The sequence below is a fragment of the Miniopterus schreibersii genome (genome assembly GCF_964146895.1).
Source record: "Miniopterus schreibersii genome assembly, chromosome: 5".
In the NCBI taxonomy this organism is placed as follows: Eukaryota; Metazoa; Chordata; class Mammalia; order Chiroptera; family Miniopteridae; genus Miniopterus; species Miniopterus schreibersii.
Window position 1 is genome coordinate 47615663 of NC_138106.1, and position 14855 is coordinate 47630517.

At 53.5% G+C, this 14855-nt stretch overlaps 1 protein-coding gene across 3 annotated transcripts in view; it reads left to right on the forward strand.

Annotated features, from left to right (window-relative positions):
• Nucleotides 1–4210: 4210 nt before the first annotated feature.
• The window catches only part of ADCY5 (adenylate cyclase 5), a 144443-nt gene continuing 133798 nt past the window's right edge, over nucleotides 4211–14855 (forward strand). For 2 of the 3 annotated variants that reach the window (XM_081138923.1, XM_081138921.1), the window contains exon 1: nucleotides 4598–5812. In XM_081138923.1, coding sequence (XP_080995049.1) covers nucleotides 4685–5812 — 1128 coding nt within the window. In that variant the 5' untranslated portion in view covers nucleotides 4598–4684. Of the gene's footprint in view, nucleotides 5813–14855 lie in introns of all 3 variants that reach the window. The other variant, XM_081138922.1, reaches the window with a different exon arrangement.

The following is a 14855-nucleotide window of genomic DNA, read 5'->3' on the forward strand; positions in this document are numbered from 1 at the left end:
GGCACCAGGCTAAGCACTGGGTGCAAGAATGAGTAAGGTATCAACTCCGCCCTCCAGGAGCTCTGTCTGTGGAGAGAGTTCTGAAAACAAGTCAAGCTAATGCAATGTGACAAGTGCTATAATAGAGATAAAAAGCAAGGTGTGCTGGGAGCTGAGGGGGAGTGCCTAACAGCGGGGGGGGGGGGGGGGGGGCAAGGGGGACGGGCATTAGAGAGGGAGTCAGAGAGGTGCTCTAAATTTGATTTGTGGGGCGGGGGGAGAGGGTAATCTCTGCTGAGGCAAAGTGCAGTTCAGGGTGGGTGGGATGACATGGAGAAGTGAACAGCGGAAGCTGGGAGGTGAGAAGAGGCTGTTTTGAGGACAAGGCTGTTTTCAGTAATGTGTGTGTGACATTGATGATCAGATGGGGGGGGTAGTGGAGGACAGCTTAGAGGGCATGGAGGGAAGAGGAGGGAGAGCTGATAAGTGTCCAGGTGAGAAGGGAGGGGGGAGGATCTGGGTACAGTAGTAGCCAGAGAATATAGAAGATACAGATGTGAAAGACAAGGGCAAGGAGGCAGGACTGCAGGGAACTGGGATAGGAGGGATCACTACTCTACAGGGAGTTTCCAGGATGGTAGTTCCATCAGTGGAGACAGGGAGGAGCAAGCTTGTTGGGAGATGACCTTAGTTTTACAAAAACTGAATCTGGGGATCTGGTGGGTACCAAGGAGCGTCCATGGGGAGCTCTCCAGTGGACAGAGGGATGCTTGGAACTGGGAAGGGAGGCAGGGGCTGAAGATACAGTTTTAAATAATATCATAGAGAAAAAAAAAAGTTTATCCTTTGACCCAACAATTCTACTTGTAGGAATTTCTCCTAAGGACATAATTAAAGATATATATGAAGATTTATCTACAAAAATGCTCATTGTTTAATAACAGTGAAAGAGTGGAAACTTTATAAACTGCTATGACAGCAAAAAATGAAAACACAGTAGGGGACTGGTTAAATAAGTTATAACATATGCTTGCAATGGAATTCTGTTCAGACAATAAATGACTATTGTAGATGAAAGAGATGTTAATGGTTCTTTCCAGGTAGTATGATTAAGAATCCCTCCCTCTTTTCTTTTCTTTTCTTTTCTTTTCTTTTCTTTTCTTTTCTTTTCTTTTCTTTTCTTTTCTTTTCTTTTTAAAATATACCTTTATTGATTTCAGAGAGAGGAAAGGAGAGGGAGAGAGAGAGATAGAAACATCAATGATGAGAGAGTCATTGATCAAGACCGCAACCCGGGCATGTGCCCTGACCTGGAATCGAACCCCGATCGCCTGGATCCTAGGGAGTCGCTCAACCGCTGACCCATGCCTGGCTGGGCTCCCTCCCTTTCTTTCTCCTATATTTAATCACACATGGTGTTTGTTAAAAGATAGTGGTTAATTTTAAAGCTGAATAAAATTACAAGGAATGACCCAGGGAGGACTCTGGGAATGAGAAGTTTCAAGGATGGAACCCAATGGCCTTGATACATCTGTCCATGCAGTCGCCTGTCCCGAGTGTCTCTCCCATATCGTTTTTGCCGCATGGCTACGCGGAGTACAAGGAGCAGGCTACCAACTGTGGGCCTTGGGCAAACTTTTTGATTTTCTAATTCTGTTTTCTCATCTTTATAGCAAGGGAAATAACGTCTTCCTCAAAATGGTTATATGATAATAAAACACACGCATACAGTAAGTAGTTACTTAATAAATATTAGCCCATCTTTCTTTTTACTTATTTTTCCTTGCCAGCCCCACATTCAACCTCTAGAGTCTTTTTTGGCCCTCGCACTGGGAATTAAGGGCTCTCTCTGAACCCCTTAAATGCTTTGTTTGGCCTTCTGTTGAACACTGACTGAATTGTGCTCTGAACTGAGTGAGTGGATATCTGGTCTCCCCCTGACTGTAGCCATAGTTGGGTCATCGGTCCCTGCAGCACCTAGCACATAGGGGGTGCTCTAGGAATGTTTGTTGGCTAAACTCACGGTGCTTTTATGACTTAGCTAATAATGGATTTCTCAGAGGCTAGATTACTCAAGCGTTTGTATATTCAGATCTCTCGGAATTTTATTCCCAATTTGTAACTCTGGCAAGGTTTACCTTCCAATCTGCCAAAGATGACCAGCAGAGAGCAAAAGGGAAGCTCTCTCAGACCATTAGGCTCCTCTTGGGAAGCTCTGCAGAGAGCTGAGGATGAAGAGTGAAGGGCAGGCCGTTTCTCCCCCCACCCAGAGAGGTGTGGTTCCCCCACCTTTTCAGTGTTTAGACGGCCAGAACTTCCATCAGGACAGGGGAACTGGGTAGGTGTATCATTCCCCAGGCCCAGGTCCTCTTTGACCCGCGGTCAAGTCCTTCTGTCGGCTCCTGCCTCGGTCGCCGCGCAGGAGGACCTGGTCATTCTCCGCTCCCTCTCCCATCCCCCTCTCGAGGAGGCTCCACTTTGCTCTGGGGCCCGTCCTTCCCGACCACACCTTGCTAGGGAGGGGAGGCAGTCTGGTGCTGACCGGAGATCTTTCGCTTGCAAATTAGGAGACCTGTATGACCCGGGCAAAGTTGATTCAGCTCTTGGAGCCTCAGTTTCTGCATCTATGAACTGGGAATAATCACAAGGGGCCCGTCCCCGGTCACATCCCAGGGTTACTGAGGGGACTCAACTGAGATTTTTACAAAGAGCTCTACATAAACGCCAAGTGTTCCTAGTGCTGTCTGTGGGGCTCCCTCTAGGTAACTCCCCACCTAAGCCGTCCAGTCCGCCCCGCCCCGGCTGCATCGGCCTCACCCGCCGCATCTCCATCTTTTCCGTCATTGTCTTTCCGCGCCTCAGAGATCCTGGGTCTCTCCATCGCCCCTGTCCGTGTCCGGGTCTGCTTCTTGGGCCCCTCTAGCCCCTCGGGGGGCTGTGGTCTCCGGCTCCCTGCCGCAGTCGCTGCCCGGGCGCCCCCCGCCCTGTCCACCCCCTTTCGGCACGGCCACCAGGCCGGAGAATCGCCCAATAAGAGCGCCGGACTCAAGTCTGACAGCTCAGGAAGCGGCCAATCGAGCCGGGCCAAGGAAGGGGGGCGCAGTGCTGGGGCTGAAGTTGGGTTGAATGGGGGAGGGGGATTAAAGGGGGATACAAAAGAGGGGAGACAGGGCTAGGGGCACAAAAACCCAAACAGGGGGTGGGGAGGGCCGCGCTCCGCCCGGGTCTGGCCAAGGGACCGCGGGCTGGACGCAGCTCCAGGAACCAGAGGGAGGGGGCGCGACGCAAATGTAGGTGAGGAAGAGGAACTGGGTCTCCCGCGGCCGCTGATTAGGGCCCCAGCATGCCCGCGGGGCGCCGAGGCGGGGGCCGCGACCGGGTTACGAGCGGAGGCGGCAGCGAACTGTTGTGAGCCCAGGCCGGAGCGGCGCGGGGGGCGGGGAGCGGCGGGAGGAGGGGATGCGGAGGGCGCTCCCGCGGCGGCGAGCCGGCGAGAAGGAAGGAGCGGCGCTAGCGGCCGGAGCGGCGCAGGGCCCGAGGCGTGCGTGGCGCGCCCTGAGCCTGGCTCCCGTGGGCCCCCCCAGAGCGCCCCTGGAGCGCATCGGCTTTTGGGCGGGCCCCTGCGGGCCCGCGGCATCTGAGCCCTGGCCTTGGATTTCTGGATACCGCGCTCCCCGGAAGGAGCCCGCCTGCGTTGGGGCAGAACGGCGGCGGTGCTGCGCCGGATTCCGCCCTCCGCCTAGTCCTTCGGCACCCGGCGGCGGTGGGCCCGCAGCCGGCTGCGAGGAGCCTGGAGCTTGTGGAGTCGGCGCGACAGTCCTCCTGGGCCGACGGGTCCGGGCCAGCTCCGCTCCGTTTTGGGGGAAGAGGGAGGCGAGAGGGGAAGAGCCGCGCTGCAGGAGCCGGTCCTCGCCCCCGCCCCCTGAGCGGACGCGCTGAAGGCTCCACTCGGCTTTCGCGGGGGCACGCTCCCACTCTCGCCGCGGGAGGTGGGGGATGCGGACTACGGCCCCCCCGGGCTCCAGGACCCTCCCCCCAGGGCTCCCGAGCTGTTGCTCCGCCTGCCGCCCCCTCCCCCGTCCTCTCCACCCTCCATCCCACCTCCCCACCCCTCTTAAGAAAATAATGCTGGCTGGCGCTCGCACCTCCCAGTCGCTCCCAGTCCGCCGCGAGGAAAGGGCACCCGATTGGTGTCCACGCCGGGATCCCCGCCGAGCCGCCCTAGCCGCCGCCGAGCCGCGTGTGCCGCTGGGCTCCGCTAAGGCATAATCTGCGAGCGCCGCGCCCAGGCACTGGCAGCCCCGGGGAGGCGCCGCCTGCAAGGACACCTCTCCGTCCCGCCTCGTCCGCAACTCTGGTCCCTGTCGAGCTCCACGCGAGCCAGGAGTCCGGACGTCCCTCTGCGCGCGGCGCAGCTGCTCCGCCAGTCCCCGCTGCCCCACCTGGGAGCCAACTCCATCTCCGACCTGGGACTCCTGACGCGGATTCTCAGCCACTTCTCACCTCGGGCTGTGCCTGCCTCCCAGCTCGCCCTCCATCTCCGCTCAGGACGGGGGTGCCAAGATGTCCCGCTGCCGCGCAGGGCCCCGGGCCGCCCCCCACGTGTGACCCCAGCCTGGTCCCCCTGCTCGGCCGTCCGCCCTCCCCTTGGAGACCCCCGGCCAGGCCTCCGGGGGAGGAGGAAGACGACGAGGCCGAGAGGGGGATGTCCGGCTCCAAAAGCGTGAGCCCCCCGGGCTACGCGGCGCAGACAGTGGCGGCGCCGGCGCCCCGGGGAAGCTCGGAACACCGCTCCGCGTGGGGAGCGGCCGATTCCCGCGCCAATGGCTACCCCCACACCCCTAGGGGTTCCGCCCGCGGCTCCACCAAGAAACCTGGGGGGGCGGTGACCCCGCAGCAGCAGCAGCGCCTGGCCAGTCGCTGGCGCAGCGACGAGGACGACGATCCTCCGCTTAGTGGCGACGACCCCCTGGCCGGGGGATTCGGCTTCAGCTTCCGCTCCAAGTCGGCTTGGCAAGAGCGCGGCGGCGACGACTGCGGTCGGGGCAGCCGCCGGCACCGCCGGGGCGCGGCCGGCGGGGGCAGCACCCGGGCGCCCCCTGCGGGTGGCGGCGGCGGCTCGGCGGCCTCGGCGGCCGCAGCCGGCGGGACAGAGGTGCGCCCCCGTTCGGTGGAGCTGGGCCTGGAGGAGCGGCGGGGCAAGGGCCGCGCGGCCGATGAGCTGGAGGCCGGCGCCATCGAGGGCGACGAAGGGCCCGGGGATGACGGCAGCTCGGCGGGCTCCGGCGCGGGTCCCGGCACGGTGCTGTCGCTGGGCGCCTGCTGCCTGGCGCTGCTGCAGATATTTCGCTCTAAGAAGTTCCCGTCCGACAAGCTGGAGCGGCTGTACCAGCGTTACTTCTTCCGCCTGAACCAGAGCAGCCTCACCATGCTGATGGCCGTGCTGGTGCTCGTGTGCCTCGTCATGTTGGCCTTCCACGCGGCGCGGCCACCGCTCCAGTTGCCCTACCTTTCCGTGCTGGCGGCTGCCGTGGGCGTGATCCTCGTGATGGCCGTGCTCTGCAACCGCGCCGCCTTCCACCAGGACCACATGGGCCTGGCCTGCTATGCGCTTATTGCGGTGGTGCTGGCCGTCCAGGTGGTGGGCCTGCTGCTGCCCCAGCCGCGCAGCGCCTCGGAGGGCATCTGGTGGACCGTGTTCTTCATCTACACCATCTATACGCTGCTGCCGGTGCGCATGAGGGCCGCGGTACTCAGCGGGGTGCTCCTGTCTGCTATCCACTTGGGGATTGCCCTGCACACCAACGCCCAGGACCAGTTCCTGCTCAAGCAGGTAGGAGCCCACCTGGCCACAGGGACTGGATTGTGGGGCCTGCAGGCCAAAGACAGACATTCCACCTTCCCCCTTTTAAAGTGGTGAAAAGGGGCAGAGAGACATGGCTGTGTCATCTGTGTGGTGTCTGTGAGCCATTTAACCCGCTCTCAGCCCCAGCATTTTCATTTACTAAAGGAGTGCCTTCGTATTATATGTAATGTCCCTGGCCCCACAGAAACACGCACTAAACCATAGCCATTATTGTAGGGAAGGATTTGGAGAAGTCCCCTTCTCTTCCTGTACTTCTGTCCCTGTATATGTATAAAAGCCCAAGACACAAGTGGCTGGACCCTATCGCAGATTCTCCCTCTCTAGTGCCACTGCTGGTTTGTTAATGGAGTCCTGGATCTTTATTGGGTCTCCATTGGGGAGAGGAGACCCAGGGCACCCCATGCCCAGTCTTAAGGAAGAGAATTGATAACCTTGCCAGTTGTCTGAGGCTGGGGCTGAGAAGTTGTTTCATTTATGAAAGTGTCCCAAGCCAATAAGCTGCCACCAGCAAAGGTAGGAAGGACCTTCTGAGATGTGTGTGATGGCAGTCCCCCTCCTTGCCTGAGCAGAAAGCTAATGTTGGACATTGTGACCCCTTCCTGGTGGTGCTGCTGGTTCTTGCTTGTGGTGGGGCTTTTTATCCCCGCTGGGATTGGTTGGGCGAGCCTAGAACAGTGGGCTCAGGAAGAAATAACACTTTGTTAACTGGTGATTCTACTGAAAGGTTTTGGGAGAGGGGTGTACTTGCCATCCTGCCCTCAGGGTGAGACCAGCCCCTCTGACGTGCACACCTTTTCCCTTTAGGAGTCCCCTTGTCTATGGCTCTGTGGACCTCATCCATTGACCCCTGCTGAGCCAGCTGATTTGCATGTAGCTGAACTGGGAGAGTCAAGTGGGCCCTCATTGCAGGCTAGTCTCTTGACCACGGACCCTACTGCAACCCTCTGAGGGTGTTTGCCTCCTCTATAGAACCTCTCAACTCTATTCCATTGTCATTGCCTTCCTCGGCCTCCCACCTCTGATGCTTTTCTCAGACTTTGATCCTGTTGAGGAGGATCTCTTTCTTGAGGGGCTCTCCTGTGCCCCCTGACTCTCATACAGGGAATAGCACCTGTATGCAGTTTAGTGCGCTGGGCTCTATCTGTACCTTCAGAGTGCTCTATGACTGGGAAGGAGGGGTCTTGCAACCTCTCTGGGCCCCAGGTTCCTTTATTAGAGAATGAGAGGACCGTGTATGCCCCTCACAGTTTACCCTCCTCTGTCCCAAGCCTCACCTCCTGCAAGGAGCCCTCTCCTTCCACGGCAGCCATACTGGCCTCTTCCTCTTCTGCATGGTAACAATGGAGTCAGAGCCACAGAGTGGAGCACTTACTATTCTCCAGGGTTCATTGGTTTTATTCTTCATTCAATTTAAGCCCCTTGGACTCAAGAATCCTGAATTATACTTGTTTTTCCTTCAATACCCTCTCTTGTCTAGCACGGTGCAGGGTACTTAGGAGGGATTTAATAACTGTTGCCAATTTGGTTGGGTTCCAATAAGTGGAGTAGGTGGGGTTGTTAATGCTAAGTTAAAGTTTTTCTTATGTGGGATCAGAAGAAAAACTTTAGACATCAGCTTTGAACTTGAGAGAAACCTATTGAGAGATGATGGTTAAAAAAAAAGTTAGCTACCATTGTTAGTGCTTTAAAGCCTTCAACTCTTTTGACCCGAAGACCTGCACTGTCACATAGATGTTGTATCTTTGGGGGTTGTTTCTGACTTGGGTAGGTGTAGCTTTTCTTCAGGGGGAAGGGCATGCATCCACACAGAGCAGTAGAGATTTCCAGGGTCGGTCAGAGTATTTTCTAAACCAGACTTGGAAGCAGGGTCTGATTACAGCCGTAGTAATCCTGCATGTCTGATTTCTGGAGATTGGAGTCAGATCCCAGGAAAAGAGTCCTGAACCTTGGGTGCTCCAGCTCCATCTTAGCGTGAAAATGCCATTGCAGCAACAGAGTGTCTGTCTGACTTCTCCTTTTAGTTCCTTAGGCAAATTTCTCTCTTCTCCCCACCTCTACCAGCCCCACCCTTGGCTTCTTTTACCCACTGTGGTCTTTAGACCTTTACTTGAGTGTAGGCTTTTGGGTGGATTTACACTTGACTTCTCAAGATCTCCTATGAGTACAGCAGAGCTTGTTAGGAATGGTCCCCCATAGGGGAATGCAAACTGTTTCATTTTGGCTTCAGAGAAAACTGTGTCCTTTTGTTTGTATTTAATTTAGCTTCCTGATTATGTCTGATATAAAATTTGTATTTCTTGAGCAATGGTGGGAAAATATAAGTGGGACGGTCCAGCATTAACATCTGTCTGCCTTACCCCAGAGCGGCAGGCCTTTGGCTTGGGTTAGATGCCTTATTCTTTCCTTTGATAAGGACACAGGTCCAGGGAAATGGGCAGCAGTGTTGTGGGCATGTAGTAGACTCTCAGGAAACTATTGCCATTTCTTCACTTCTTGTCCTGTGAGGCTGGCCCTCTCTGACCTGAGTACTTTACTCTTCTCCAGCCCCTCTTATGTTTAGAGCTCTGCCTTTTGTTCCAACTAGGAGGAGAAACATTTGGTTTCTTAACAGGTGCCTTCTGATGGTTTTTACTTAAGAAAGAATGGAGAGGCAAGGTGGGGCGCTGTCTTCTTTGGAAGATGATGGTTTTTCTTCCTTTCCTGGCATCTCTGGCTCTGGCTCTTCCCCTGGTATCCGCCCCCCTCCCTTTCTGCTCTTTCTCTCTTACTTCCTTTCTCTCCCCTCCCCATTCACTCCCCTGTTGCTCTCTGCCCACCTCTCATCTCCCCTGCTTGCCTGCCTGCTCTTCTCCGTCTCTTACTCCCCATCTGCAGCCTCTCAACCTCTCCTTCTGTGCTCGTCTCACTGTTGTCTCTCTGGTGGGGTACAGTAAGAGCGTCACAGGGTTGTTTTTTTCTCCTTCTTTGCGTGTTACAAGTCCCTCTGCTACACCCATACCATAAATAACACTCGAGCATCTGCCAAACACATTCCTCACTTGTGTTAATAGGCTTCGATGATGCCGGAGCCTGTTGTCATGGCAACCTCATTTTTGTTTGACTGTATCCCACTCTGCCACATAAAGCCTCTGCATGCACTCACACACAAACAAGAACGCTCACACAACTATTACATATGCTTAGCTATTAAAGATTATTTTGGAGAAAAATCATTAGGCCTGGTGAGGGCAGGTGGTCATTTGGCCAAGGAGATGAGCGTTCTCCACTGTCCAGGGTTATTTTAGGAGGTGATAATGGATGGAAGAGCTCTTTGAAAAGTAGAAAGTTCTGTTCAATGTGGAGTATTATTATTCTATAGCCACATTAAACCTGCCTGATGTAGTTTCTGAGGAGCAGATTCTGACCCCCTATGGGTCCCTGTGAGCTTGGGAGAGCTGTTAGAGGTTGTCCTGGAGAGCTATTAGAGGTTGCCCTGGAGAGCCCTCCACCCAGCCTACCTGCAGCTCCTTCCTCTCTTCCCCTAACCCTTTTGGAGAAACTCAGTGATTTTCTGCATTTTATCCTTTATGCCTGTTTGAACCCATAACTGTCACCAGTTGTTCCAGATATCAGAAAGGCATAGGCACTGTGTGGGTGATGTCAGTGACTGTGAGCACGTGTGAGTGTCTGTAGGGAGGAGGTTGGGGATGGATGGAGGTGGAGCTGACTACTGTGTCTGCCAAGGGGTGGGTACGTGTGTGCATGAGTTCGTGTGTGCGTGCGTGTGTCTCTGGTGTGGGCTGGCCACAGTGTGTGCGTATTAAGAGATGTGTGTGTGTGTGTGTGTGGGTGGGTGGGTGGTGTGGGCTGGCCCGTGTGTGTGTGTGCATGCATATGTGTGTGCGTATCTGTCTGTTCCATGGCTGGGTCGGGTGATGGAGGCAGGCCCCGGGAAGCCTTTGTGTTGACTTTGAAAGGAGATCATTGCAGCTCTGTCCTGTTTATTCTTGGCTGGTGGCTGGCTTCCTGCGACCATTTGCTTTTCTGATTCCAGGCCTTGATCACCCTTCTGACCTTGACCTCTGACTTCTTAGGGAAGTACCTTGGATGCATATCCCCCCTTCCATAATGAAGCTGGGGCCTAGATTTAAGTGGTTAGCTCCCCTGACCCCATGGAGTACCCACCCTTCCCTTTCAAAAACCCTTTCTGTTACTCACTCGCTCAGCTGCCCAGTGAGCCCCACTGAAGAGCCGCCTCCTCTCTCTGGAACGTGGCCCAGAGGCCTGCTTGGTGGGTCACTGTGGCTGCCCCATGTGTGCTGCTGGCAGCCACTGCCTCCCTGACCGCCTGGGTGTGTGGAGGACACACTTCCACTGCAACCACCGGGAACTGGGAATTGCCTGCCACCAATTACTTCCCCCAATGCCCGCAATTCTGGACGGGAGAAACCTGGCCTTTGTGAACTCCAGCAGCACAGCAGGCTGGATGGGGGTTGGTGCTGCTTTAGGAGCTGAGGAGGGTCTGCTTGTCTTCCCTCAAGGCTAATTGTATTTGCCAGTTATTTTTGCTAATTGTTTTCGATTATGTTGCCTCCTGTATGGGTGGGAAGGGGGTGTCTGGAGGGGAGCAGAAGCCTCTGGGGGTGGGGGTGGAGCAGGGCTTCTAGATGGGAGGGTCATTTTCTAGATCCTAGGGGTGCCTCTGTTCTTGTGGGGAAGACTTCAGAATGGCAGAGACCCCGCGAGGAGCAGAACGATCAGCTGCTGTATTTGCAAAATGTTCACTGTTAATAATTCAATGTAAGTTTTGATCTGAAGCAAGAGCAGGAGGTCTGTGTTCTGTGGGACATGGAACAGTGTGCTCATGTTCCTGTACAGAGAGGACACAGACGATGTCTTAAACCTCATCACGGAAACCTGCCCAGCCTCACAGAAGAGTTTTAAAAATTAGCTTAACAGGCCTGGACAGCAGCTTTCCTGCGCAGAGGGACCCTGGCCAGGAGTCAGGGCTGGGACCTATGCTGGGCTGGGCCTTCTCTTCTCCTGAGAGGTGTGAATGGAGTTCCTACCTTGGTTCCAGCTGAAGATGGGTGGGTGTTGGAGAGAGGGGCACCCCATGTGGAAGACTCCCTGTGCTTGTACCAGCCTCTTGCTGGGTAACTTCCAGTCTACAGCCGCCCGCTCGCACCTCAGTTAACTTTATCTTGTGGTGGGGCAAATTGTGGTGGTTTGTTTCCCAGGAGCAGGAGCCTGTGTTGGGACTAGAAACAGTTTTCTCCAGGAGCTCCGATTTGGGCCCAGAGATCCTCTGGGTACAGTTACGTAAGTTATGTTTTAGCGTATCCTTTCATCCATGCTTATCAGATGGGGGTAGCTAGCTAATGGAGGGCAGGATCAGCATTCATCTTCTTTCCCAAACACAAAACTTCATGAAGACAATTGGGAAGCCCTACTCCCCGCCCCCTTTCCTCGAGGCAATGTCTAAGTGTGGGACAGGGAAGATCTCTCTTTACAACAGCATGAACAAAATCTGGGGCTTTCCAGTTATAGGACCATGAGCTTAATGTGAGTCTGCATTATGGGCTGGTCATTGGTAAAGACCAGTGGGGTGTCGGTTAGGTTTATGGGCATATCTAGTTCTTTGGAGGATCAGAGTCCCCTCTGAAATACCATGTTTGATGCCAGAATTCAGAAGAGGGTTACCAATTTGGCAAGGAGAACTGGAAACCTTAGCTTCTGAGAGAACATTTGAAAGGATGGGGGATAGTTCGCTGGGAGGAGAGCAGACTGTAGCATGGTAAGAAAACTTGGAGAGACGGGCAAGGCATTATTGCTGTGATCCTCATTGTCAGATATTAGAAGAGGAACTATATTTATTTTTGGTTGCTCCCAAGGGCAGAGTTGGGGGTAACGGGTGGAAATAGTTGACAGATTTCAGCTCCAGGTAGGACTTACCTTTCTAGCCTTTGGGGTTGCAGCCATCAAACCAGATGCCTTCTGGGGTAGCCAGCTGTATCAGTGGAGGTGGTCAAGTGGAGACTGGATGGCTTTCTGCCAGGCTTGTTACTGGGGAAATGGAAGGCTCTGCTTCCAAGTGTCTAGGGTAGGGCGGAGGGATGGATCTATTTTTTCAACAGTTTGGATCTAGTTTTCAAAGCTCCCCAGATGGTCTTGATGACCAACTCTTAAGTTTGGGATCATTGGCCCAGATAACTGCTCAGGTCACACCCAACCCTAGGATTCTGTGTTTTAGTATCTGGCAATAGCATGACTGCCTCCTGAAGTCCATCTGAGTGTCCTATCGTCATGCCCATCGCAGCTTCTGTTTAGAGGAAGCACAGTCACGGCCGAGCCATCGGGAGATACACAGGTGGGGCTGAGGAGTGTGTACAGATGCAGCCCAAGAAGGAAACTGGTAATGATGGAACAGGATGAGAAGGGTGCCCCAGACCTGGACTCATGTTCTCTTCTCGTTCCTCCTCCCAACCACTCCCAGGCCCCTTCCTCTATGAGGCAGAGCAGCCTGTGGCTCACCATTGATGGTGGTGGTGGTGGGGGGGATCAGCAGAAAGACGGGGCTCGGTTTGAGTCCCAGTTTATTCATTCACGTGTCTGGTAAGTGAATGTGGAAAACATTGAGGATATCCAGGTCTGGAATGGGCGGCACAGAATGAGGAGAACGGAGAGATTGGGGGTTGAGAAGGGAGGCTAGAGGGAGGGAATTAGGAGGTGGTTTGAAGGAGGAGTAGGAAGGGAAGGAAGGGGAGACGAGCTGTGAGTGTGGGGGGGGGAAGAGCTTGGAAGTGGGGGTGGGGATGCTCTCTGGGAACAATGAGATATAGTCACAGGAAAGGGGGGGTAGACAAACAAACACCAGGAAACAGTAGTGGCTTTATTCTTTAGGCCAGCCTCATATGTCAGCGTGAAATCCACCCCCACACCCCCGCCACCTCTTTCTCTGGGAGGGTTATGAGCTGTGGCTTCTGGGCTTGAGGCTTCCTGACCTCACACTTGGGTGGTCCTGTCTCCCCTCCCCTTAGGGGCTCCATGGGCTTTATCACACAGCCCACTGAAAGTCCCAGTTGGCTTTTGGAAGGGATCCTAAGGGACCTAGTGCTAGCCTCACTGCCCTGGCATGTAGTAGGTGCTCAGTGAGGGTTTGTTTGTGTGAATGAATGAATGAATGCGTGAATGGGTGGTAGGGTGGGTGGACAGCTGCACGCAGACTCTTGGCTGTGCAGAAGTGCTAGACCAACACCTCCACAGAAGGAAGCAATGTAGCTCTGCTTGGAAGCCTATTTTGGTGGATTGTGATCCTAAACTCTGAGCAGGGCTTCCCAAATCCCTCCTGCTGCCATTTAAAATGTGTGTCTTCCTGGAAACAGAGATCTGTTGCCTGGCACTGCCGGTACTATATCACTTCACAGATTTGAAAACCATTATTAAGTCCTTCTTTCCCCTTCTCTCCATTCATTCAGACAACAACCATTTATTAGGTGCCTACTGTGTACCAGGCACTGTGCTAAGCTGTGGGAGTTCCAAGATGATTCAACCTGCGTCCCAGCTCCCAGAACTGCCTTTAGCCCAGACTCTGCCACTAAGTGTCCTTTGGAGGGATGTTAATAGATGTTTCACATACACACATTCAGCCCTGTGTCAGATACGTTTAGGAAATACTGGGTTAAATGGGAATCTTTACTATAGGACTTTAAAACTATTAGTATGTTAATATGTACTAAAATTTTTCCATATCAAACATTTGACCCCAGAACCAGTTTTCCAAAGAACATAATAGGGAGCATCTGTACTTGTTTAAACTCGCTTTAGGACACAGGACTGCAGAGCCTCGCAGTTCCTCAGGGTCCAGCCCCCTGCCTCTGTGCAGACCTAGGCAAAGTAACCTAGACATGGTGTTCATTTGGGGGCTTTCCTCCCCCAGGAAGGAGGTTGTGCATTGGCTGGCTGCCTGTTTTAAAGTTTCATTCCCCATCTGGGTCCAAAATCCTTTATGAAATAAAATGATGGGCTGGAAGGGACTAGGGAGATACCTCCTTTATCTAGTTTCATTTTCTCTTAAGGGTTTATATTGCATCTTTACTGCAAGCCTGACACTGGGCTTATCCCTCACATATGTGACCTCATTTAATCTTAATATCAACCCTATGAAAAAGTCATTTTTAGCCCTATTTCAGGACTACAGAAACTGGAATAAGGGAAGCGAAGGAACTTCCCCAAGGTCACACAGCTAGTGAGCATAGCAGGTGGTTCAGTGCCTGCCCATGTTCCCTGGGCATATACCTTTCTACTTTGCCAGCCAGACTTCCAGCTGTCAGCACTTGAGGGCTTTTTTTTTCTGGCCCTGAGCCCCTTTGTCTGCTCATGGGCCAGGTCAGAAATGCTGGAGAATTACCACCCCCGAGCAGCTCTCAACCAGTGACTGTTGGATGCTGGTGGATAAATACCCCAGCTCCCTTGCCCCTGGGGTGGAAGTATACCTCTGAGTCTTGTTTTACATGGGTTCCCAATCTGGCAGAAGGATTCAGCTCTGGTTTTCACAGGGGTAACAAGCTTGAAAACTTTCTGTGTGTGATTTTCTTCCCTTCCTTTTCTCACTTCTCCACGTCCCTTCTAATGTTTCCTGGAGTCACCTTCCAGATAAACCACTTGTTCTCAAATCCTTGTCTCAGGGCCTTTTTCTAGGGAAATCCAAACTGAGAGTGGAGAAAGCAGGATTCTAACCCAGGTTTGACTTGAACACCAGGGAGGGGGAGAACTACCTGTGGTACACTCAGAGCCCTAGGCCTGCCTTGGCCCCTCACTCCCATTTGGTAACATGTTTACCACTAGTAGAGTGGTTGCGGGACTAGCAGAATGATGTGAAATTTTAAAAGCTACAAATATATGTATATTTTTTGAATTTCTGCTTCTTAAAAATGTGTGGCTTTCTGTTTATTCCCTAGGAAGTGGCTCAAATATCAGCCAAAAGACTCAAATGCTTTTACATTGATTAGCATTTTATAGCTGACCGAGG